At 43.8% G+C, this 24,165-nt stretch overlaps 8 protein-coding genes across 8 annotated transcripts in view; 4 read left to right on the top strand and 4 right to left on the bottom strand.

The window, feature by feature from the left end:
• Window positions 1-98: 98 nt before the first annotated feature.
• On the top strand, window positions 99-2,648 carry SS1G_09606 (hypothetical protein; the record flags this gene model as incomplete). Its single annotated transcript, XM_001589834.1, has 10 exons — window positions 99-102; window positions 252-383; window positions 437-690; window positions 740-856; window positions 901-1,231; window positions 1,288-1,385; window positions 1,432-1,873; window positions 2,009-2,059; window positions 2,156-2,544; window positions 2,616-2,648. 10 exons carry the CDS (start codon window positions 99-101, stop codon window positions 2,646-2,648), a joined length of 1,851 nt encoding a protein of 616 aa, XP_001589884.1.
• Window positions 2,649-2,973: 325 nt separating this feature from the next.
• On the bottom strand, window positions 2,974-4,491 carry SS1G_09605 (hypothetical protein; the record flags this gene model as incomplete). Its single annotated transcript, XM_001589833.1, has 1 exon — window positions 2,974-4,491. The coding sequence occupies one exon, from the start codon at window positions 4,489-4,491 to the stop codon at window positions 2,974-2,976; it is 1,518 nt and encodes a 505-aa protein (XP_001589883.1).
• Window positions 4,492-4,823: 332 nt separating this feature from the next.
• SS1G_09604 (hypothetical protein) lies at window positions 4,824-9,986 on the top strand (the record flags this gene model as incomplete). Its single annotated transcript, XM_001589832.1, has 2 exons — window positions 4,824-5,005; window positions 5,051-9,986. 2 exons carry the CDS (start codon window positions 4,824-4,826, stop codon window positions 9,984-9,986), a joined length of 5,118 nt encoding a protein of 1,705 aa, XP_001589882.1.
• A 1,682-nt stretch (window positions 9,987-11,668) lies between these two features.
• SS1G_09603 (hypothetical protein) lies at window positions 11,669-13,104 on the bottom strand (the record flags this gene model as incomplete). The annotated part of the gene is made up of 5 exons (XM_001589831.1): window positions 11,669-11,998; window positions 12,121-12,522; window positions 12,575-12,632; window positions 12,685-12,774; window positions 13,004-13,104. The coding sequence occupies 5 exons, from the start codon at window positions 13,102-13,104 to the stop codon at window positions 11,669-11,671; spliced, it is 981 nt and encodes a 326-aa protein (XP_001589881.1).
• Window positions 13,105-13,598: 494 nt separating this feature from the next.
• SS1G_09602 (hypothetical protein) lies at window positions 13,599-14,857 on the top strand (the record flags this gene model as incomplete). Its single annotated transcript, XM_001589830.1, has 2 exons — window positions 13,599-13,676; window positions 13,730-14,857. The coding sequence occupies 2 exons, from the start codon at window positions 13,599-13,601 to the stop codon at window positions 14,855-14,857; spliced, it is 1,206 nt and encodes a 401-aa protein (XP_001589880.1).
• Window positions 14,858-16,343: 1,486 nt separating this feature from the next.
• SS1G_09601 (predicted protein) lies at window positions 16,344-16,562 on the bottom strand (the record flags this gene model as incomplete). Its single annotated transcript, XM_001589829.1, has 1 exon — window positions 16,344-16,562. The coding sequence occupies one exon, from the start codon at window positions 16,560-16,562 to the stop codon at window positions 16,344-16,346; it is 219 nt and encodes a 72-aa protein (XP_001589879.1).
• Window positions 16,563-17,651: 1,089 nt separating this feature from the next.
• SS1G_09600 (predicted protein) lies at window positions 17,652-20,079 on the bottom strand (the record flags this gene model as incomplete). The annotated part of the gene is made up of 7 exons (XM_001589828.1): window positions 17,652-17,847; window positions 17,982-18,061; window positions 18,644-18,830; window positions 18,880-18,958; window positions 19,037-19,297; window positions 19,346-19,579; window positions 20,046-20,079. The coding sequence occupies 7 exons, from the start codon at window positions 20,077-20,079 to the stop codon at window positions 17,652-17,654; spliced, it is 1,071 nt and encodes a 356-aa protein (XP_001589878.1).
• A 3,156-nt stretch (window positions 20,080-23,235) lies between these two features.
• SS1G_09599 (hypothetical protein) overlaps window positions 23,236-24,165 on the top strand; it is a gene marked incomplete at both ends in the record, with an annotated part of 2,220 nt that continues 1,290 nt past the window's right edge. Inside the window, one exon of the mRNA XM_001589827.1 lies at window positions 23,236-23,965. Coding sequence (XP_001589877.1) covers window positions 23,236-23,965 — 730 coding nt within the window. The remainder of the gene's footprint in view (window positions 23,966-24,165) is intronic.

The raw sequence follows: 24,165 nt of genomic DNA, 5'->3' as shown, positions 1-24,165 counted from the left end.
TGCTCTTTCCATATCCTAGGATATATCCAGGTAGGTACTCACTGGCTCATGATGATTTGGATGCTGAATGCAAATTTCTAATTATTATGTAGAACAATATGCGTACGTTGCCTAACTTCGCTGGTCCGTAGCTTACACAAAGAACCTTTCATGCTAACCTACGATTTGCGCTTAGCTATATGTGTGATCTCAAAAGTATTTGTTCCTCACCTACTCCCCGTCGGGCCCTCATTGCTGATTATAATTCCCAGGAACGCTTGATGCCGGCGGCCATTGTGTCTTGGAGATGCCTTCAGGCACCGGCAAAACTATCTCGCTATTGTCCTTGATCGTTGCATACCAACAATACTATCCAGAGCACCGCAAACTCATTTACTGCTCACGTGATGAAACCCGACCTGAAGATGAACAAGTCATCATGCTAACAGGTATTTAGGTACCATGTCCGAGATTGAAAAAGCCTTGGCGGAATTAAAAGCTCTTATGAAATACAGGGCGGAACAACTTGGGCACCAGGAGGATTTCCGTGGATTGGGGTTGACCAGTCGTAAGAATTTATGCCTTCATCCTTCTGTGAAGCGGGAGAAGAGTGGCGCGGTGGTGGATGCTCGCTGCCGAAGTTTGACTGCTGGTTTTGTGAAGGAGAAGAAGGAGAGGGGAGAGGATGTTCCTGTGTGCGTTTACCATGAGGTAGGTACCTTCGCTGCCGCATTGGTCAGCATTACATTGACGAGCATAGAATTTGGATCTCCTCGAGCCGCATAATCTAATACCAAATGGAGTATGGACTTTAGATGGTATCATGAGATATGGGGAAGACCATAAGCAATGCCCATACTTTACCTCCAGACGAATGGTGAGTGGCGATGTCCTTGCAACTTCAGCAACTAATGTGATTAGATGTCTTTCTGCAATGTGATCATTTACTCGTACCATTATTTACTCGACCCTAAGATTGCCGAGAGAGTTTCTAAAGAGCTGTCTAAAGATTGCATTGTCGTTTTTGATGAAGCGCACAATATTGATAACGTATGCATCGAATCCTTAAGTACCGATATCACGGATGATTCGCTTCGCAAGGCCACTCGTGGAGCAATCAACCTCGAGAACAAGATTTCGGATTTGAGGGATAGCGATTCCGAAAAGCTCAAAGATGAGTATGCCAAGTTGGTCGAGGGACTCCGTGGTGCTGACGAAGCTCGAGCGGAGGATGCTTTTATGTCAAACCCTGGTTTGTTTGCATCATATCTCATCCCAAAAAATACCTAGTTGCTCACATTCATTTAGCTTTGCCAGATGATCTCCTCAAAGAAGCCGTTCCTGGGAACATTAGAAGAGCTGAACATTTTGTAACTTTTCTGAAACGATTTATTGAATACCTCAAGGTGTGTAAAGTTCGGCCATGAGGAAGGGCCAATAGCTAACCCCAAGAAGACAAGAATGAAAGTCCGACAAGTCATATCTGAGACACCTGCATCATTCTTGGCTCACCTGCGGGAGCACACGTTTATCGAAAAGAAGCCTCTGAGGTTTTGTGCAGAACGTCTTACATCGCTTGTGCGGACTTTAGAACTCACCAATATTGAAGATTATCAGCCACTTCAGGAGGTAGCGACATTTGCCACTTTAGTAGCGACATACGAAAAGGGATTTCTTCTTATCCTTGAGCCTTATGAATCTGACACCGCCGAGGTCCCAAATCCTGTCCTTCACTTCACATGTCTCGATGCAGCAATAGCAATAAAGCCCGTCTTCGAACGTTTCAGTTCTGTGATCATTACATCAGGTACCATTTCTCCACTAGAAATGTATCCTAAAATGCTGGACTTCGAATGTGTTGTTCAAGAGTCCTATCCCATGACCCTTGCTCGTCGTTCGTTTTTACCCATGATTGTCACGAGAGGATCTGACCAGGTTGCGATTTCCTCGGGGTTCCAAGTTAGAAACGAGCCTGCGGTTGTCCGTAATTACGGCAATCTACTAACGGAAATGTCTAAGCTGACTCCAGACGGTATGGTCGTCTTCTTTCCATCTTACCTGTATATGGAGTCGATCATTAGTATGTGGCAAGGAATGGGTATTCTAGACGAGGTCTGGAAATACAAGCTTATTCTAGTCGAGACACCTGATGCACAAGAAACCTCTCTGGCATTAGAAACCTATCGTACGGCATGCTGTAATGGAAGAGGTGCTATTCTTCTTTGTGTTGCCCGTGGAAAGGTCAGTGAGGGTATCGATTTTGACCATCAGTACGGACGCACTGTGATATGTATTGGAGTACCGTTTCAATACACGGAATCTCGTATCCTGAAAGCGCGGCTAGAGTTTCTTCGTGAAACATATCGAATTAGAGAGAATGATTTCCTATCGTTCGATGCCATGAGACATGCAGCTCAATGCTTGGGTCGCGTACTTAGAGGAAAAGACGACTACGGAATCATGGTGTTGGCCGATCGTCGTTTCTTGAAGAAACGAGCACAATTGCCAAAATGGATCAACCAGGCGATCCTTGACAGTGAAGTCAATCTGAGTACGGATATGGCGGTAGGAGCCGCGAAGAAGTTTTTACGGAACATGGCACAGCCGTTCAAAGCTAAGGATCAAGAGGGCATTAGTACATGGAGCGTGCAGGATTTAGAGAGGTTTAAGGAGAAGCAGTATGAGGAAACGCTTAAAGCTTTGAGAGGCGGCGGAAATGATGACCCAATGGATGGCATCAAGCAAGGTAATGAACAGACAGTTAGAGAGGATGAATATGGCATGGATGATGATGAAATTGAGGCAATGATGGAGTTAGATGCATAGACAGGATTTTGATGGTTGGTTACTTATTTACGTCTACGGGGGGATAATTATCAAATTGTAAGATAGCAGCGATCTGGAAAAGAAAAATAAATCGGTTCAACTGGTATCTATTTTGGGGCAGGGTCATAACAACTAAGATATAACCACCGTATCGCTTGGGATTTTGTTCTAATTCATGCTCTTCGCCACGGTCCAAAAGCTGTCCATCTTTGACCTTGTCAAAGCATCTCGAGCTGCACTATCTGTCTCACACACTTTACTTTGCCACTTCCTGAAAGCCCTAGACTTCTGCTCTCCTTCCCATACCAGTTGGCATCTGTTCAAAGTCATATCTTTTAGCTCTCCCTTCTCATCTTCTGCCTTTAACCAATCCTGTAATGCGTCTGCCTTTGTACCATCCTTAATTCGCGTGGGCGAGTTCTCGGTCCAGTCTATTCGTTGCATCATAAGTTTTTTGTATTGCCGGATACTGTGCTCGCCGCCTTCGACAATCACCAAGTTAAATCTCGGATGCAAAATACAGATGCCCGTGAGAGCATGCTGTTCTGCGTTTTTAGCTATTTTAAATCTGTGACTACCGTTCGCAAGGTTGTCAATCTTAAACACCAAAGCATGAATACCCTTTTGAGCGTCTTTCTCCTGGTTGGCAGCTAATTTCTCGTGTCTCTGTTCTTTTGTTAACTTTCGTTCCTGATTCGTCTCGACATGCTTCTGGTGACGATCTGCAATTTCTCGGTTGACACGAGCTTCGACTGCAGTTGGATCCTTGACAGCTTCTTCCCCTAATACACGCATAAGATTTCCCTTCTTGACCTTTGGAGGCGGTGCGGGTTCTAATCCTAGTCTGATCTTTGCTTGCTGTTCCTTGAGTTCGGCCATCCGACGCTGCCTCCGTAATTTAGCTTGCTCTTTTGCAGTCAAAAACATAGGTTTAGGCGCAGGCGCATTCTTTTCTTGGGGAGGTCCGAGGAGAACCGGGTGCTGAACATATTCTGTAATAATGGAGTCTGGGGTGCCGATTTTGAGTGTCTTTGGACTCGAAATATCATCATAGTTCTTGCCATCCACCAAGCCCTCATCCCACCATTCGATTTCAGGTGGTGCTTCCACAAGGAATTTCTTCTCGGTATCGATATCCTCGTCAATACCAATCTTGCGCGACGACTCGGCGATGCGCTTTTTCATAGCCTCTAGGGCGGCTTGTCTCCGAAGTGCATTCGCTTGCTGTATATATTTACCCTTCTGATTAAAAACTAGCTGTCTTGAATGTCTATTTTTCGGAGTCGCTGTTTGCCCACCTAGGCTCATGTCAAAATATGGATTATTGCGAATCTCTTCCGTAGAGGGCCCCAAAATATCGAGTTGTTTCCTAGGCTTCGCAGCCGCTTTTTCTTGTTGAGGACGAGCATTTCCGATGCTGGTTGCGAATTTGGGCGCGGTTGATTTTGAGGGTTTGTATTGTCCAAGGTCTTGCAGTGCTGGATGGAGATCTACATTCAAACCTCCCTTTGCAAGCATAGGATGTAAACCGGCATTCAATCCACCCTTTGCCTTACTGCCGCCGACCGCAGCTGCGACTCTAGCTTTCAATGATGCGAGCTTCTCGGCAGCGGACTCTGGCTTGCCAACACGGCTGGAGGAATCATGTCGAGGGGCCAGAATTGGAGAAGCTTTACCTCGATCCATATTGTCGCAGATATCCACCTCCCAGGTTTGTGTTGTAGAAATTAGATGATGGCGCACCTTTCGCTTGTTGATCTAGCAGTATCATTAATTGTTAAATGCTCACGCGCGAACTATGCCTGGCTGGACCAAAAACCTCGAACTGTTGTGCACGTGATCATCAAATGGGGTTATCGCACTTTCTTATCAATGGCCGGTCGGCTCAAAAAAAAAAAGTTTCTCCGGCGAAAGGAACTTTTTCTTGTATTTACTCTGAAGCCGTGGAATCGCAAAATTCCAGTTTAATCAGACAACCTATGGCAGTATTTCTGCTTTAGTGTTAATTGTCAATCATAATGAATATCTCCCAGCCAGTTCCGTCAGCCATTGAGAGCGTTGAATTTGCATTCCTTTCTACGGCTGAGATCAAATCTCTCTCTGTGAAGAGGATAGAGAATCCTGTTACATTTGACAGTCTCCTTCACCCAGTCCCAGGAGGTCTTTATGATCCAGCACTAGGTGCTTGGGGTGATAATAAGTAAGAGACCGTCCGCTGAATCGCTTCAATGCTAACATTAAATAGCTGTACAACATGTAATCTCAGTTCGTTTTCCTGCCCGGGTCACGCAGGCCATATCGACTTACCCGCCCCCGTATACCACCCTACTTTCATGGACCAGGTTCTGCGATTGTTGCGATCAAAATGCAAATACTGTCACCAGTTCAAGATGTCGCGCAAGGAGGTCAATCGATATGTTTGCAAGTTGCGCCTGATTCAACAGGGTCTGCTAAGCGCTGCTGAGGAGATTGATAATATCGAGGTCGCTCAACCGAAGGAAGGGGAAGAACCTGCTAGTGATTCCGACGAGGAGACTCCTGTTGATAGTGTCATCCGAAGGCGGCTTGCATTTGTCAAAAAAGAACTCAAGGCCGCCAAGGCTTCTGGATGGGAATGGAGAAGGGAAAAGCATGAAGGTGTGGCAGAAGCACGCAGAGTTGTGGTCAAGAGCTTTATGAAGGCCATAACTGCAGGGAGATTATGTGGAAACTGTCAAGGTATATCGCCCACTTACCGCAAGGATCGCTATGTGAAGATTTTCGAGAAGTCCTTGAGCGTCAAAGATAAGGCCAAGATGGCCCAAGGCAGCTATCGAGCTGTGAATGCCGTGCAATTGGTTCATGGCGAGAAGAAAGACCGTGATGGCGATGAAGGCATCGCAGACATCGACCTGGAATCAAATAAAGACGAAGACGAAGGCGAAGGCGAATCCCTTGATGTCGATGGAGATGTGGTCATGGATGGCCCCGCCACCTCAAGCTCCAAACCTCGAGTCGCACCGCTGCCACAGCGGTATGTTGATGCCATGGAGGTCAAAGCCTCTTTAACATTGTTGTTTGAGAAAGAGCAAGAAATCTTGTCCCTTGTTTACAACTCTCGGTCATCCGTCAAGAAGCCATCTGTGGTTAAGGCAGATATGTTTTTCCTACAAACTTTACTCGTCCCTCCGAATAGATATCGCCCGGAAGCGAAGACCGGTGATGGCGAGATTTCCGAGGCTCAACAAAATTCCCTCTACAAGCAGATTCTGAAAAGTGCTGATACTGTGAACCAAATCTATCTCGATATCCAGAATCCGGACAGGCCCTCGCAAAGTGCAACCTTGAGAAAGAGAGATTTTTTTGATCTTCAAGAAGCATGTTGCTCTATGCAAGATGCTGTCAATTCCTTGATTGACAGAGATCGAAATCCCATCCAAGGTGCAGCCGGAAAGAAGAACGAGGATGGTATCAAGCAAAAGCTCGAGAAAAAGGAGGGTCTTTTCAGAAAGAACATGATGGGAAAACGTGTTAACTTTGCTGCTCGCTCCGTCATTTCTCCAGACCCAAATATCGAAACGAACGAAATTGGTGTTCCTCCCGTTTTCGCCAAGAAGCTCACATACCCTGAACCTGTCACGAGCCATAACTTCAAGGAAATGCAACAAGCGGTCATCAACGGTGTCGATAAGTGGCCTGGTGCTGCTGCGATCGAGAACGAGAATGGTCAAGTCATCAATCTACGTTCGAAGACACAGGATGAAAGAATGGCACTGGCGAACCAATTGCTTGCATCCTCTAGTAACGGAGCCAGCGGTGCTCGCAATAAGAAGGTCTATCGACATCTTACTAACGGAGATGTTGTGCTCATGAACCGTCAACCAACCTTGCACAAGCCTTCGATCATGGGTCACAGAGCTAGAGTACTTCCAGGGGAGAAGACCATTCGGATGCACTACGCCAACTGTAATACCTATAATGCAGATTTCGATGGAGACGAAATGAACATGCATTTTCCACAAACTGAGGTTGCCCGAGCAGAAGCGCTACAGATTGCCGACACCGATCACCAATATTTGAGTGCTACCGCCGGTAAACCATTGAGAGGTTTGATTCAAGATCACATTTCCGTATCCGTTTGGATGTGTAACAAAGATACATACTTTGATCGAGCTACTTATCAACAACTGATCTATAATTGTATTCGCCCAGAAAGTGGACATATTTCTGGCGAGCGCATACAGACTGTTGCCCCTGCGATCATTAAACCAGTCGCACGATGGACAGGAAAGCAGGTAATTACAACGATATTGAAAAACATCACGCCCATCAACTGCGCTCCGATATCTCTCACAGGAAAAACACAAACTCCGGCTGATCGATGGGGTGCGGATTCAGAGGAAGGTGTTGTTCTTTTCAAAGGCGGTGAATTCATCACTGGAATTTTGGACAAGGCACAGATTGGTCCTGCTGGTGGTGGTCTCATTCACTCTGTTCATGAGGTTTACGGTCCTGCCACTGCTGGAAAGCTTCTCAGTATTCTAGGTCGTTTATTGACGAAGTACCTCCACATGAGGGCATTCACTTGCGGAATGGATGATTTGAGGCTTACTCCCGAAGGCGAAAAGATACGTACAGAAACTCTGATGGATGCTGGTAAGATTGGTCTTGAGGTTGCTGCTAAGTATGTGTCTCTTGAAGACCAAAAGCCTACCGATACCGATCAAGAGCTGCTCAATAGGTTGGAGGATGTTATGAGAGATGACAGCAAGCAGGCAGGTCTCGATGCGTTGATGAACGCTCGTGCTGGAAAGCTTTCCACCGCGATCACTAATGCATGCCTTCCCCAAGGCTTGGTCAAGCAATTTCCGCACAATCAAATGCAGAACATGACAGTTTCTGGCGCCAAGGGTTCTGCGGTCAACGCCAATCTCATTTCCTGTAACTTGGGACAACAAGTCTTGGAAGGACGTAGGGTGCCGTTGATGGTAAGCGGAAAATCACTTCCATGCTTTAAGCCATTCGAGACGCATGTCAGAGCAGGAGGTTACATTGTCAATCGTTTCTTGACTGGAATACGACCACAAGAATACTACTTCCACGCAATGGCTGGTAGAGAAGGTTTGATTGATACTGCAGTCAAGACTTCAAGATCCGGGTATCTACAAAGATGTCTGATCAAGGGTATGGAGGGTCTTAAGGTTGAGTATGATACGTCTGTGCGGGATTCTGATGGGTCCATGATTCAATTCATCTATGGTGAAGATGGACTGGATGTGACGAAGCAAAAGCATTTGACCGATTTCAAGTTCTTATTGCAGAATCTCATGTCGGAGCTTTCTCAATTAAACTATGGCGACCCACGCTATGATACAATCTTTGAAGAAAAGGAAATCATCATCAAACGGATGAAGAAAGCCTTGAAACATGTGAAAGCAAATGATCTAAACGGTCCAGATCCTGTTCTTTCCGAATACAATCCCGGTAAATATGGATATGCAACGTCAGAGAAATATTTCGAGACTTTAACGAACTACATGAAGACGAATCCGGATGGTCTGGTTAAGGACAAAGAACATCCAGATGGTGTCGGACCAAGAAAGGCCTTGGAGCCTGTTCTTGTTGCCAAATACTTGAAATCTGTCGTTGAGCCTGGTGAAGCTGTCGGTATTGTTGCTGGACAATCTGTGGGTGAACCTTCCACACAAATGACGCTCAATACTTTCCATTTGGCCGGTCACTCTACCAAGAACGTCACGCTCGGTATTCCCCGTCTTCGTGAAATTGTCATGACGGCAAGTAATCATATCTCAACGCCATCAATGACATTGACTCTCAACGAGGAGCTAACTCCAGACGAATGTGAAAAGTTTGCCAAGTCCATAAGCATTCTGTCTCTGGCTGAGGTGTTAGATTGGGCTTCGGTCAAGGAGCGAATTGGACGTGGGGTAGCTTTCCAACAAGCCAAGATATACGACATCCATATTAAGCTCTTCCCTTCGAAGGAATACTGTGAGACTTACGCCATTGACATCAATGATGTCATTTTTACACTGCAGCGAAGATTTACACAGAAACTTCAATCTCTTACACGCAAGGCTCTTGGAAAGAAGAAGGTTGAAAAGGCGGGAAAAGCAGGTGCAAATACTGCTGCAGTACCGGAAATTGGTAAATCTGTTGGTACGATAGAAGAAGCTAGACCGGATGCTGAGAGAGAATTGGGCGAAGATGACGATGATGAAGATGGTGAAGATGATGCAACCAATGACAAGCAGAAAGCGAATCGTGCAGAGGCGGTCAGTTACGCCGCCAACGATGACGAGGATGACGCGGTCCAGGCACAAAATGCTGAGCCGGAAGACGTCGAAGACATGGAGGATGAAGGCATTGGAGGCAGTCCACGTGCACCACAAAGTGATGACGAAGATGAGGAAAATGATGACAATGGAGAACGTAGAAAGCGCAAGATGAACGCTGCCACGGAGGAACTCGAAGCTCAAGTAATGAAGCGCTGCCAAGATATTACTCGCTTCCGCTTCGACCAAGAGAACGCAGAATGGTGTGATATTAGCCTCGAGTATGATGCTGATGTTCCTAAGGTTCTTATGCTTTCCATCGTTGAAGAAGCTCTTCGATCCTGCCTCATCCAACATATCGCGGGCATTGGATCATGTACCTATGATGGGGATAACGAAGTCAAGGACCCCAAAACAGGAAGAACTGTTAAGGTACCAGTTGTTCACACCGAAGGTGTCAACCTCAAGGCAATGCAAAACTATGCCGCATTTATCAATCCCAACACGATATCGACCAATGACATCGCAGCAATGCTCGAGAATTATGGTGTGGAGGCCTGTCGATCAACCATCGTCCAGGAATTGCACAGCGTTTTCGCCGGTCACGCCATCCAGGTGGACATGCGTCATTTAAATCTGATTGCAGATTACATGACCAGAGGTGGTGGTTTCAGTCCATTTAACCGAAATGGAATGAAGGGTAGTGTCAGCCCTTTCATGAAGATGAGTTTCGAGACGACTGTTGGTTTCTTGGCAGATGCAGTCGCGGAGTGTGATTGGGATGACCTGGCCAATCCAAGTAGTAGGATTGTGATAGGAAGGATGAGTAAGGTGGGCACTGGAGCTTTTGATGTTCTTACCAAAGTGCCAACGGGAAAGACGGAGGATGAGGTGATGGAGGAGTGAGTACTAATTAAGTCTGGAGTTTGGAGGTTGCTAGCTTTTGCTTATTTGGCGTTCTATTGCTGGCATAATGTGAAAAGTGTATTGGTATATCATATGATGAAATGGAATAGAATCTACTTAACCTGAACTCACACCACACTCGTATGGGGAGATACAACGCATGATCTTGACCTGTTATTCCGTCATTCAGCTGGATGTATAGGGCACAATCTAGGACTAATGGTACGTGATAGAATGCGATGAGATTACACGGCGAAGCTTTAGATCGCTAATCGGATGTTCTTAAGCTGGAGAAAGGGCAATGAAGAAGAGGAAAGAGAGGAAACGATGGCTTGAATTCATATCCTTTACCTCCCTCATCTTCATGGACTATTTCTAGCCACCCGACCGGAATTTCAGCGTCAATACCACCATCCACCACGACTTTCTCAAAACCTTAGCTTCACTGTTAAATTGCGCAGCAACCGCGCTTCAACGCTTTGTACCGCTGGCACTTGCAGTCGTCCTTGTACTTGTCCCAAAGGACAAAATACTTCCCGCTACACTTCTACCACTCGTACTCGTAGTTGCCAATATGCTCGCAGTATTAATCAAGCTACGCATTAGTGCCACATACTTACTCTTATTTTTTCGGTCCGGTAACACTACTATTTCGCGATCCTTTTTCTCCGCCCGATCCCCAGATCAACCTCGGCTATGAATCCACCATCATTTGAGAATCCACCGCACTCGAATACCCTACCATCTCTGCACCACTTGCAAATGATTGATCTCTCGTGGTGGTACTCCCTGTACACATTGTCCGCTTCCCGGTACTGTGCTTTCAACTCATTGTATTTAAAGACCTTGCATGTCATACGTATCCTTTTTACTTATAGAACAATTTGCAATTACTAGTTTTCTTGATAGATTGTAGGGTTTTGAAGGTGAAATCGTCTTGGTACATGTTGTTTCGGAAGTTGTAGGGTAGCGGGTTCCTTAAATGGCACTCGTTTACTTTAGGGTTACGCCGAGCTGGAAACCTAACGTGGGAAATAAGACTTCCGGCGCATCAAGTATGTGCGCCAGCGGGCAAATTTCTTTCTTGTAAATTGTTATACCAAGGGACCCTCTTCGGCTAGCGCTCCGGCTACTAAATGTTTTAAATATCTATAAGAAAAGCGGAAAATTCATCCTTATTATGTGTAATAGCGGGATCATAAAATAGATTAAGAAAGAATATATACTCTGGTAAAGCACTTGATTCACTGCTGGTCGCGATAAACTCAGCGTTTTGTCTTCAAGTACAGCCCTGGGCCTTGTGCGGGCTGATGTAAGGGTTGGGGATAACACACCATTTTGCATGTTGCCTTTTTTACTATGCTAAGAACTGTAAGAGCGATAGGTGCTTTCTTTCTTTCTATTATGTGAAATCTCGATATTTGAACGTTGTAGTGATTTCAAGGTATGCCAGAGAACTACTCAAGGAGTGTTTCCACTACTCGCAACGTCATCGCTAGAATCTGCATGCAAACCTCTTCAAAACCTTGCTGATGTGCATAAATGGCCATGACAGATAGAAGAACAAACCCGCACATTGGTTAGATAGACATCCTGTTGTAACATAATAGTGTATGTTGGAATTCACCCCGCAATAACTCTCATCTGTACTAAATTCACAAGGAATTATCACATTTGTGCGTCTATTGTTCCAGAGTAGCAACGGTAGGATCCCAGGTACAAGAATAGTAGTCCCCGGTTTCCAGCCCCTCCATTTCCTCTGCTGTGAGCTCAAAATCAAAAATATCGGCGTTTTCCTTAATTCTGCCGGGAGTAACAGTTTTCGGCAAAGGGACAAAACCCTTTTGTAAACTCCATCTCAGTAAGATTTGAGCGGGCGTTTTGTTGTACTTCTTGGTGAGTGGTTGAAGAAGTTTGGAGTCATGTCTCTCGCCACGGATAAGAGGAGAGTACGCCTCTGCTACAATGCCTCGCTGCTGGCACCACGAAATGATATCTGATCGAGCGAGCCACTAAATTTGAAGTTAGCCTCCAAGCAATGAAAGGTGCTCCAATCCTTGACCAGAGAGTTGTAAACATGGCCAAAAAGCATGAGTACAGGATTTTAGGAAAAATGAATCGCATGACAACCTACCGGGTGGAGCTCCCACTGGCCAACATCAATCACACCACCTCTGCCCTTGCCCCTCTCCTCCTCGAGCTCCTTCATATAAACTTCCATTTCGTCTAAATGATGGACACCGTAATTACTAACACCAAGACTGCGGATCTTGCCTTCTTCCTGAGCCTCCACGAGAGCCTTCCAAGCACCTTTACGAGCAGCTCGTCCTCCGTATGGAGCATGAATGAGCATGAGATCAATGTATCCAAGCCCGGTCTCCATCAGTGTTTTGGCAACTTGTGCTTTGGTATTCTCGTAGCTCAAGGAGCGAGGTGGAATTTTGCTAGTAAAGAAGATATCCTCACGAGGAATACTTGATCTTCGTATGGCGGCAGCACATGGACCTTCATTTCGATATGCCGCCGCCGAATCGACCTGCGCCATGTTAAGGGAATGACACACGTCTTTTCTCTGAGACTCTTCTTACATGTCGATAGCCTGCATCAAAAGCCTTGGCCACTAGATCTTCGCATTGGGATGCTGGACTAAGTTTAACATCAGTTTACCTCATAGTTTGACAGTAGGATATTTCCCCACGTTTGATAGACTCCATAGCCTAGGATAGGAATTTCATATCCTGAGTTCATCCGAAGTTTCGAATTAATGTTGAACTTCGACATATTGATGCTGCACTGAAAGTTAGGTCCAAAGTCTCATGGTGAACAATATCAGAAAATGGGTAGGAGCTAGAGGAGTACAGTAACAGTTCATCCTTCGAGAATTTGCAAGTGGGATAACAGAAATACAGTCCAATTGTACGTAAGTATGTCAATACGCTTTGGGTTTGAAAAGGCATTTAATGCAAGGAAGCAAAAAGAAGGTATATCAAGAGAGGTACTCATCACGCAGAACGTACTTTTTGAAGGGGGCAATAAATGACCTTGAATGAATAGGTTTAATAGCTGTATTAAGATGATTTGTAATGATATTGAGATGCGATGTTAACGCAGATCTCATGATGCGGAGGATTTAACTTGTAAAGATAAAAGAAGGAGAATAAGAAATTTCTAGAAATCAATCTTGAACCAATTCGATGTCTTTTCGTGATTATATATGTTGTATCTCCAGACAGACTCCAGATCTGCACACGGCGTCCTAGGGTCATGTCACGTGAGCTTAGTTATTGATATCCCGCATCGTTTACGTCATGCGTCTTGTTAAAAAAATATACTCATGGGAAATCTCTGAATACCTTCAAATTCCTTATATTGATAAGACATTCAAATCTTCAAAATAGTTTTAGTACCACACTGGCTGCACATCACATACCAAATACCCCGACATCATTTAGCCCTCGCCTTAAGAGATAATTTTAAACCTCTTTCTTCACATTACCTAGTAAATGTTTCCAACATTGCGACACAATCTATCACAAATTTGCAAATTTCACGACACAATCTACTTGAAAGTACCATAGTATTGAATACATCAAATCTGCAGACCCAAAAGTTATGCGCCTCATTAAACAAAATATCGAGCGTGATGGCTCTGGTACCATCACTCTTCTTCCAGAAGAACCAGAAGACATGGTCTGTACATCACTCATGGTGGCATCTAAATCATTCATCCTAATGCATTACAGTGGCACGCCTATAATCTCATAGCACCTACGGACATTTTACGCGCCACTGCCATCCGAAAGGTCTCCAAGGAATCCAGTACTGGAAGCACATCCACGACGCGCGTACACCTCACATTATCCATTGGTGTAACAGCGATAGATTTTGATCCGCAAGCCGGTCAATTACATGTCAAAGGCCGCATATGCGAGGAAAATATGTGGGTCAAAGTAGGCGCATTCCATACTCTCGATCTCGAACTGCAGCGAAATTTCACACTGGAAAAATATGATGGATGGGATTCCGTCGCCCTAGATGTTGTGAAGGAAGCCGTGCGGGAAGATAAAGAGGGTGTGGTGCCTGCGGTCGTGATGCAGGAGGGAATGGCCAATATATGTTTAATCACCGAACATCAAACCATCCTCAAGCAGAGAGTCGAAACAGGAATACCGAAGAAGAGAAACGGTATGGCGGGAGATCACGATAATGGAATTCAAAGGTTTTACCAAACAACACTCGAGACGCTACTAAGACATGTGGATATCACTCAACCACGACCACTACTACTTGCGAGTCCCGGGTTCGTAGCACAAGGTTTCCAGAAATACATACTAGATGAAGCATCTAGGACGGGAAACAAAGCGGTACTGGCCAATAAAAAGAATTTCGTGGTGGTGCACAGCAGTTCCGGCCATCTTCACAGTCTAAACGAAATTCTCAAAAGTCAAGAAGTGCTAGCCAAACTCAGCGATACCAAATATGCCCGCGAAACCCGCTTCATGGATGAATTTATGACACTTCTCCGCAGAGATGACGGAAGAGCCTGGTACGGTCCAGCCGAAGTAGAGAAGGCAGTTGAGAAGGGAGCAGTAGGACGAGGGGGTGGAGTTTTGTTGATAAATAATGAGCTATTTCGGAGTCAGGAGATTCAAGTCAGGAAAAGATGGGTTAGGCTGGTTGATAAGGTTAAGGAGGAAGGAGGAGAGGCGAGGATTTTGAGCAGTGATCATGAGAGTGGAAAGAGGCTGGCGGGATTAGGAGGTATTGCGGCGATTCTAACGTACCCATTGGAGGATCTGGATGAGGAAAGTGAGGGTGAAAAGGAGGACGATATTCCCGTGAAGGAGATGCAGGGTGTGGCTATTATATAGGAGATAGGGAGGACAGAGGTAGGACAAGGGGTAATATATTATAACTATGACTTCACAATCTGGTCTCACAGCGAGAGAATAATAATGGAGATTGTGCAATGTTACTTCACAATTCTCAGGCTAGATATGATCTTCCAACACCCTCAAGCTTATCGTATATTCATCGCCTATTAAGCCTTACAGTGATTTCCGTGCTACTTGTAGAAAACAAAAAAGACGAAAAATTCTTCAGGAATGTGGATTTTGCATTATCTTTAAACGCTTTTTACTTTATTTCTTGCTTGAGAAATTAAGTGTTTGTATCCACTATGTATGCCTACCTAGAACAGTGATCAAAGTAGTGTGGATTAGTATTATTGTAGCTGATATTGAAGCACTTGATGCTACTAGGTACTTAAATTATGATGCTACATACTCTAATACGTATATACCTTTTGATATCTCATTGAGCATATACGAGAATACCGAAACTCAATGAAATCCTTTCGAAATAAATATATTCATCTACAATTCTGTTGAAACCTATCGAGTTCAATAGAATATAATTAATAATATTGCTTCAATGTTATGTCTTTCGAAAGGAATACATTGAATTTCAGTATTTTCATATTCTATATTATACACAATATTATCAATAGTATAGAATTCGACATTCCCATGTCGGATGTATATGGAGAAATGCAACACGCTTCACTATAGCTAGGTGGGAGGAAAATTTCTACTTCCAACACTCGCTTGAAATGAGATATGGTCATGATATATAAGAGGAAATATTCGACGGAATCAAAGTTGAGATATATTCGCAGTTAAAGAAAGAAGGGATTAAAAATATTGTTCAAATACTCGGGTTTCAACCTAGAGTTCGTGAAGCATGGCTATTTACTTTAGAAATTATAGTTGTTAAGGGAAGAATAGAAAGTAAGACTGTGCGGAGTGAGATGGATTAGATTGCATGAGATGTGATGTAACTAGAGATATTGTTACCAAGTAAGATTACTATCAGATATAAACATAATACAGTTGAAGAGAAGAAATCAACCTTTAAAATGACTTCTTGTACATAAAAAGGGGATGGTGTGTTGATTAGTTAATATAGGAGAAGGCAGCTGCATAGTCCCGTTTGCATTCACGGTATATATTCCTAATACTATTAGATTCGCACATGCGCGGAACAGCAATTATAACTGATAATATACCTTGACATGTAATATATCTCCCAAAGTTTAATTGAGAATATAATTAACCTCAAGCTTTGACAAAACATACCCTCCGCTCTTCTAGCCTTACAGAATAGAACCTTTCTATGACCCCTTTATCTACAAGCGTATTACTACAGGTGACCTAGGCTAGAAGTAGCCCAGTCCGACCAACCAAACCAACCAAACCAATCTAACCCCAGCTAGGTGGTCGATACGGCTTATATGTCTGCGTAGGCTGAGCACCCGGACGATAGGTTTCGGTTGTCCCGGTCGGCTTCACATCCTTTCTAGATGGTTCTCCTCACCCCAAGTTGCTCTCCAAAAGATGGTTTAGTCTCATCAAGATAACTAGCATTCCAATTGAGTGAAGCAGGCTGACTACCTTTTGCATCCGGGTATCTATGCGGTTCGTAAATGTGGTTTGGCTGACGTCCCACTCCTACTCCCGTTCCAGAGGAAGTTTTTGACCTGGCTGCTCCGAACCCGCCCTCAATAGGACGTTCCATGGAACGCGGGAGTGGCGGCGGTAGGAGCTCATTCTCTTCATCCCGTCCTCATGCTAGAGGTTCCCCAACCAGTACCTTAAATCCTAGTCTCATAGGATCTCCCTCCGTCAGAAGTTCATGCGCATTCTTTTGTCGTTTTGGGGCCTGAGGATCCGGTGCATGAACATTTGCCCTTCTAGCAATTCCCTGACCGATAGGGGCATCCACAAAGTGATCCGAGTAATAAATACACGCATCGAGTAGCTAATCTCCCGCTGGGTCCCAGGTAAAACCCTCCAGCATTGCAGGATAATCCAGGATATTTGGATTGGTTCGTCGACGTCTTTCCGTTTCCCATATACTATTCACACAAAATTTGAAATATGCGGTGTCCGTATCCTTAGTTTCCGTTTGAAGATCTAAATTATTTAAATAAATTCTGCAGATAATATCAAAAATTGCTGTCAATTGCTCCTCTGGTCGGGGGTGTTTCCGTAAAGTTGTCGCCTGTGGTGGTGGTATCCGCATCCAGCCTGCAGGATTAACTAGTATTATCCCATAGCCGGAATGACTGTAACTGTTGTCAATTAGCAAACTTGAGAGAATTGAAGAATGAAAAAAGTTGAACATCATACTAGAACAGTTCATTCCTTGTGTTTGCCACAAGAAGAAAGATTTTCCATTCCACATTTGTGAGGCTAATCCCCCCATGACGATCGATATAGCTCCTAAACAAATGTGCAGGCATGTTGAAATCCATGGTATGTATAGCAAGTGTAAATTTGTTTGTTTCTAGATACCATCTGATCTCATCGAATCTGGGGCAATCTATTTGTACGGGATCAGCTCTAGTGCCAGGACTTATAAATGTTTGACCGCCATATTCTCCACTAGCTAGAACTGGTTACATCACTTCCGGCTTGACACCTTTTGCTGCTTCCGAAATTATTGCAATCATTCTTTGTTTCTCGGCATCAAACGAATGAGCGATCTTGGTTTTTGTTCGTGAAAAGAGCGAAGGACTCTTTATATCTGAAGCGGGAATGGCGTGTCTGAGACGGATATTTGTCCCTGGCCCACCAGGATTTGATTTTGGTTTGCATATACCAATTATCTTGGGCCCGCATGAGCGGCCTTAGAACCATACTTTCTCACGTGAACGTCCCAAAATTCTCGAGATTGAAGGCTCATGAAATAGGAAACAGGAATCGGATAATATATTATATTCTCCCAATCCTTCTGCTTGCCCGGAGAAAGTACGGGTGCTTCCGAGTATTGCTCATGTTTGTAAGTAGACCAATTATAACTACAGTGATGTCAGATTTAGGTCACGTAGAATATTAGGAGACTAGTAGACTTGATTACAAGATGAGGCCCCCGGATGAGGCTCCTAATATATCAAGCGAAACAACCGGTGTCGCGATACCACTAAACACGTACAAAGTATCAATGTTTACAAACTCGACGGTACTAAAAGGGCTTAGTTCCATAGACATACCTGATTTGTTGCAGAAAATCCACTACTTGTTGATTAGCTTCTCGATCAATCAATAATGTCAGTTGATTTGCAGTTCCGGAATAGGCTCATTCTCAAAGTATGGCTCAATCCAGGCCCAGTCATGAGCATCTTTACTCTTTCTTGTCATGTAATGGCACATAGCGTGCTGTTTAAGTTAATTGACGGCCAATAATGGGCTAGAATGTAGCCTACGGCTGTCTCGTGAAGAATATTTTCTGCCAAGCGAAACGTGTCCAAGGCTCTGTCCTCTGGTAAGGCTGTTGGGTTCAACAAGGACTCGACCAAATCATAGGCGATGGTAACAAGTGTAGCATTGGGAACGACCGAACTGCTTGGCATGGCTCGACGAGGGTACCACGCCGTGTGCCCACACGTAAAATTGGACGCTTGAGGCATTCCCCTAGGAGTGCACTTGCGCCAGACGTAAGCGTCAGTTATCGTCCACCAAGGAAGTGTTCGGGAAAAAGACCAAGAGGCAAAGCTTTATTTGGAAGAACAAAAGGATTGATAAAACAAGAAGCGAGGCTTTAGCTCGGGGAAGGGGATTGAGGCGGAGGGTAGAATTTGTGGACCGATCACATACCTTGCCTCCAGAAAGTGCAAAATAAGTATACTTTGATAATTTTTGGAAAAAATCTCGAATGTCTGATTTAAGTTCTCTATCCTTTCTGTCCTCTTTTGAGAAAAATCTCGTTACATTTAATGGGTAGTCGGGCGGAAGGTCTTTTGGCGAAACTCTTTCCCATGGACCTTTTAGTAGCGAGTTAAACCTTTGTCATTAGCGAAATGGAACGGAAACATATCGACCAAGAAACATACCATTCCCAGGTATGTATATTTGCAATGACACTGGAAGCAAGCTTCAAGGCTGGCTCCATCGCACGCCACGCACTGGAAACTGATATTTTAGCAACACCGTAACGCACACGGATGGTTTTGTACCAAGACGGCAAATTCAAAGACAGAGTATACTCACGCGTCATTCTTGGCCTAATATGCGTAGTAAGTATCACATCAGCATTTGTACATGGTGAATCACTTGCCTCCCAATATTCGTTACCATCTCCAAATGGGTATCTAGCAATATGTCTCGGCAGGTCATATTGCCAGTTTTCCCGTGCCCACATGGGATGGATGGGTACATTGTCAAGATTATTTCCATAATTTATTCGTCGACTTGTAGTTTCGTAACAATCTGCCAAAGCTAGAACTGATTCCAGCTCAGCGGCGGTGAAACCTTTTAACAGCATCAGCAGCTGGGAAAGTCCATTGGAGAAAAGCCTACCACGGAACCTCATCCTTTGATATAACTCCAGATTTTTTGCAACATCTCGCTGGTCCTGGTTGTCTAAGAATTGTGCTGGAGTTACTGGTGTGAGGCCACTTTTTACTTCGGGCAGATAATTTTCCAGTTCGGAATGAATGCCTCCTTCAGGATGTCCATACTTTTTAGCAAAGCGCGTAGGCCCTGCATATCTAGGATGGGGTCTTTTCCGTGGCGACGGCTGCATATTTGGCACTGTTGAAAGATTTAACTACGAAATTTGACTACTGTTTCATGGTAAACCCCCAAAACTTAGAATGCAAATCATCGAAAATGAATTATTTGGTTTCTCATCTCTTTATTGCAATGGCCGAAAATTTAAAGGACGTTAGACTCTCTTGAATGACGGACAAAGAAATGCGCCTTAACAATTGCGTCCCCGTCTCTAGCTGGCTTTTGGTCTCGATGCTGGATAAAGGTGCAATTAAAAATAGTCTAAAAGGATAGCTTGAGCTCGAAGTACTCTCAATTCTTCACACGAAATTCTATTTTCAAGGTGGAAAATGAATTTGAGGTGATTGGAAACAATTTGATTGTCATTGGTGACTTGGAAGTAGGGTAGAGGCGAAGACATGCTATCTCGAACAATGAAGAATAAACTGTTATTCTAAACAGCTTGCAGTCGCCTCGTTGGTTGAAATTGAATCAATCAGAAAATTACAAGCGAAGAAAGTTGCAAGGGACTGCTTCGACATTTTGAGAACGGATTATTCACATCTATCATTTTATGAGTCTTTCACTCCCCAAGAACCTAAAGAGATGTACAGCACCCAAAAGTACAATCAGTAAATCGAGGTCGGGGAAGTGGGAAGAAGGTTGAATATTCGAGTTCTAGACTCGCTACGGAGTTTTCCATGTACCGACGGTGATCCTGGCCTCCTTTCGATTATGAAATTGTAACATGGTTTCCCGGTCAACTTCACTTGAGATTGTCCAAGATGTATGCACTGCATATGCCAATCGATACGTATGAATTTGAAATAGAGTAATCAAATGAGATGAGGAGAAGGATAGAGAAGATGAAAAGAAAGCATCGATTGATGATATTGATTGGATGGTTGGATTGATGAAGGCGATGAATTTTGATAAGATTTGATTGGAAATGTACAGAATCAGAATCAGTATCAGTATCAGTTTCCAGTAATTGTCCTCTTGATTGAGTCTCTCGGAAGATGTGTCACTTTCTATGTGGGGTGTTGTTGGTGGGGATCATGTGATGCGATGTGATGTGATGTGATGACGGATGCGCTGTGGTTTCCCATCAATGGCTCGTGCATGCATTGATTGGCTCGTGCATAAAAAAGCACAGACATTTGGACCAGTTGTCTATCCGCCTGCCCGCCCGTCCGCCAGGCCCACGACAAGGAGCCAGTAGTAGGCTACTCCCTACAGTTTCCACCCTTGGATTTTAGATACAGCTCGGTAAGGTAAGGCCGTTACATATAACTTATCATGGGCCATGGCGGGGTGTGTGAGAGGGGAAGGCTTCCCGTGAAGTGTATGAAGTTTGAACATAACATATTCTCCGAATTGATGATGAAGCAAAAAATAAAATTAAATATAAATACAAGTGATGGATATAGTGACGCTCCGCTTGGCCACTGCCGTGGAGGCTTTTTCGCTCCGCCCTAATGGAAGAAGAGCACTTGAAAGTCCGAGGTCACTCACAACGAAGTCGTTAAAGTCGAGAGCAGTGAGAAGGGGAATTTGAACACGTAAAATAAATACTAGGTAGACGGAGATATGAGAAGATCTAGGTACCGGCATATGCTCCGTAATTGAACACGACACAACAGGAAATGTTAGTAGTAGTGGTCATCGTCATCAGCATATTGTCTTGTCTTTTACGTCTTCCCTATTCTCAGCCGGATGATTCTCTGATGGTAGAGATAAATCCAAAGGTCTCAATTAATGTTTGCATTTCTTTCTTCTATTGCTTCAATAATGTTTGATAGAGCAGAGTGAAATACTCTGTAAGATCGAGATCAAGGATTGAAAGAGCGCTCGTCACATGAAATTGATCTATTCCAAAAGTAGTTTTACTTTAGTAGATGCCTCCCCACTTCTCCACTTATATATCTCCCTTGATTGGGTTCAATGCTTTTTTTTTCAATTCCCCGACCTTAGCTTCTACTTTAGCGTTTGGGAGTGCTTCTGTTTTAGTATTCTTAGCTTTCTTAGCTCTCTTAGCGTCATGATGATGGAGGTCTGAAGTTCAAACAGATTGGTGCATGTCCATTGAGCTGCAGTTTCTTGAGACGCGAGGGCGCCACCTTGAATTATCATTGGCGAATTCGATATCAGATGTGACTCTATGCGAGAGATGTGCTTATTATTGCTGATGCAAGAAACCGTTTATTCACACCCGGAGTGTATATTGGATGTGAGAGGTCAAGAGAAGGGGAGGATGGAAAAGAAGGGATAAATGAAATGAATAAGGAGGATGAGGATAGATAAAGAAATGCAAAGATATAAAAAAGATAAGACTATTCTGCACAGGATAGATCGATATAGGATATAAGAGTCGGAAGAGAGGGAAGAAATTGAAGAAGATTAGGAGAGTAGAGGAATAGAAAGTAAAAGAATACAAGAGGTAGAAGAGTAGAAAAGCAGAGAAGGAGGCCATTCTAGTTGTTTGAAATGTAATTTGCAGGATTGAACATTACTGGTGCTTTCTAGCCAAAATAGCTCAAAATATATCAAGGGAAGAAGGGGAAGGTGTCCAATTCACCAGTACTATCTCATGTATTAACTTCATTCATCAAGATGTATTTTATCTTGGAGGGTTTTGAGAGAAGATTATGTTTATAGAAGTTTCTCACTTTGTAACCTACACTGTATTATCTAGATCATATTGAGTAGATACTTGCTTGACCTTATTATACAAATGTGTACAATTTTATTGTTTCGCCTTTGATTTCCTTTTCCCTTCTTATCCCTTCTTCTTCATTTTTTCTTTCCTTTCCTTTGAATCCTTAGCCGTAAATTTATTAATTACCTTTTACTTGCTTTTTGACCAGAGACCAATATCTTGCTTGGGATTGAACCTCCAATGATAATCTCCCGCAATATTTTTCTTTGTTCTTCCTCTTTCCCACTTCTCGCTCCTACTTCAAGTGGGAGATTTTACAATCAATTTCATTAATTACAATCTCAATCTCAATCTCAATCATTACATTCTTCGACCAAAAAAAATCATCAACCTTTACGAATATCAGATCAATTCTATCTGCTACTTATTCCTTCCTTTTTCTGCATGTGCGTGTGCGTGTGCGTATACGTATTTGATATTTAATGGAACGATATTAAAAAAAGTGGTACTATCCCCAGACTATTGATGCTGTGCTTATCTATCCGCTTTTGACTTAAGCTCTGCGATAAGGCTATTTTGCAATCTCGATGGGAACTTGTCTCATATTGGATTGGATTGATTTGACTTGGATCGAAGCGGCTTGGATTGAATTGGTTTGGACTGAATTGACTGATTTGAATTCTTCGTATGTTTGCTAATTTATTCCTTACTCCCTTTTGCTCTTCCAAAAACTTACTTCGCTCGACCAATACCTGCCATATGATTCAAAGAATAATTCATTATTGACCATGATTAGATTCCCTTCATACTGTACCTCCAATCGCAGATACTCGAATTCGTCAAAACAATATCAGCCTTATCTCTCAATTGAATGAAATACAAGACTCACACGACCCCAACCAAACAATAACAATATTAACAAACATTCCTCGACAACTGATTTTGGGGAAAGGGTTGTGCTTTGCGACATAACTCCAAAATACCTTCTCACATGTTGAACCTCGACCAAAAATCATTACAAGATTGCTTCAACTCAATAATGGCGACAATTGCCTTACCTAGACCTATTCCCGCGGGACATTCGAGATCATCTTCACCACCCCACTCGCACCCTTTGACTCCCACACTAAGCCTCGATTCCATCAATGCATCGCCGCCATTTCCAATTCCTATCCCAAATAAGCATCTGCCAGTGTGCCCGACGGGTCCAGCACCAGCGGAGAAACCAGATACCCCTCCTCACTCTCCCCCAACCAAAGAACTTTCTCTGCCTCAACGATCACTTCTATACCCGCCGGTCAATTATAAATCACGTTACGTTGACTCTTCTATCATATATGAGATTGATGCCGCGGGTGTAACCGCTGCTTTGGAACATTTGGCATCACAACCTCTGCCTGATCCTTCTCAGGTCTTTCCCTGGTTTCATGGCCTGCATCCTTGCAATCATGTCCAGCAGGCATTTTTCATACAAAGGCGTCGAACTTTGCGAAGAACGCCGAAATGTATTCGAGGTATAACAATTGTGAAAGCCGGTGGAGATTTGACTTGTTCGAGGCTGAAAGGTGCCATCACTCCTGACGAATTCCTGAAATTTGGATCCACGACACAATTTCAAGAAGTCGATCCAAAGGACGGATTCTCAGTACGAAACTTTCACATCCAAGCAGCAAAATCTGCCATGGTATCAGATATAATTGTTTATGGAGACGATCCCCTCATCGTTGAGGAAATGGCGAGACAAATTGCCGCTGCACAACAAGTTGTTCGTGAGACTCATGTCAATCAAGGCCATGAATTATCTCAGTACAATACTTTCATATGCACGAGCAATTTTAGTGAGTTCGAGAAAGAGTATCCACAAGTTGTTTCGGTTGATTCTCGGGCTCGATGGACCGGGGAAGTTTGGATTTCTTCCATCAAGAGAGAGTGGAGATGTGTGCCATGACCAAGGCTTCCGAGATCGATC

This window comes from Sclerotinia sclerotiorum, genomic scaffold (assembly GCF_000146945.2).
Source record: "Sclerotinia sclerotiorum 1980 UF-70 scaffold_13 genomic scaffold, whole genome shotgun sequence".
Taxonomy (NCBI): Eukaryota; Fungi; Ascomycota; class Leotiomycetes; order Helotiales; family Sclerotiniaceae; genus Sclerotinia; species Sclerotinia sclerotiorum.
This window is presented reverse-complemented; position numbering and strand designations above follow the sequence as displayed.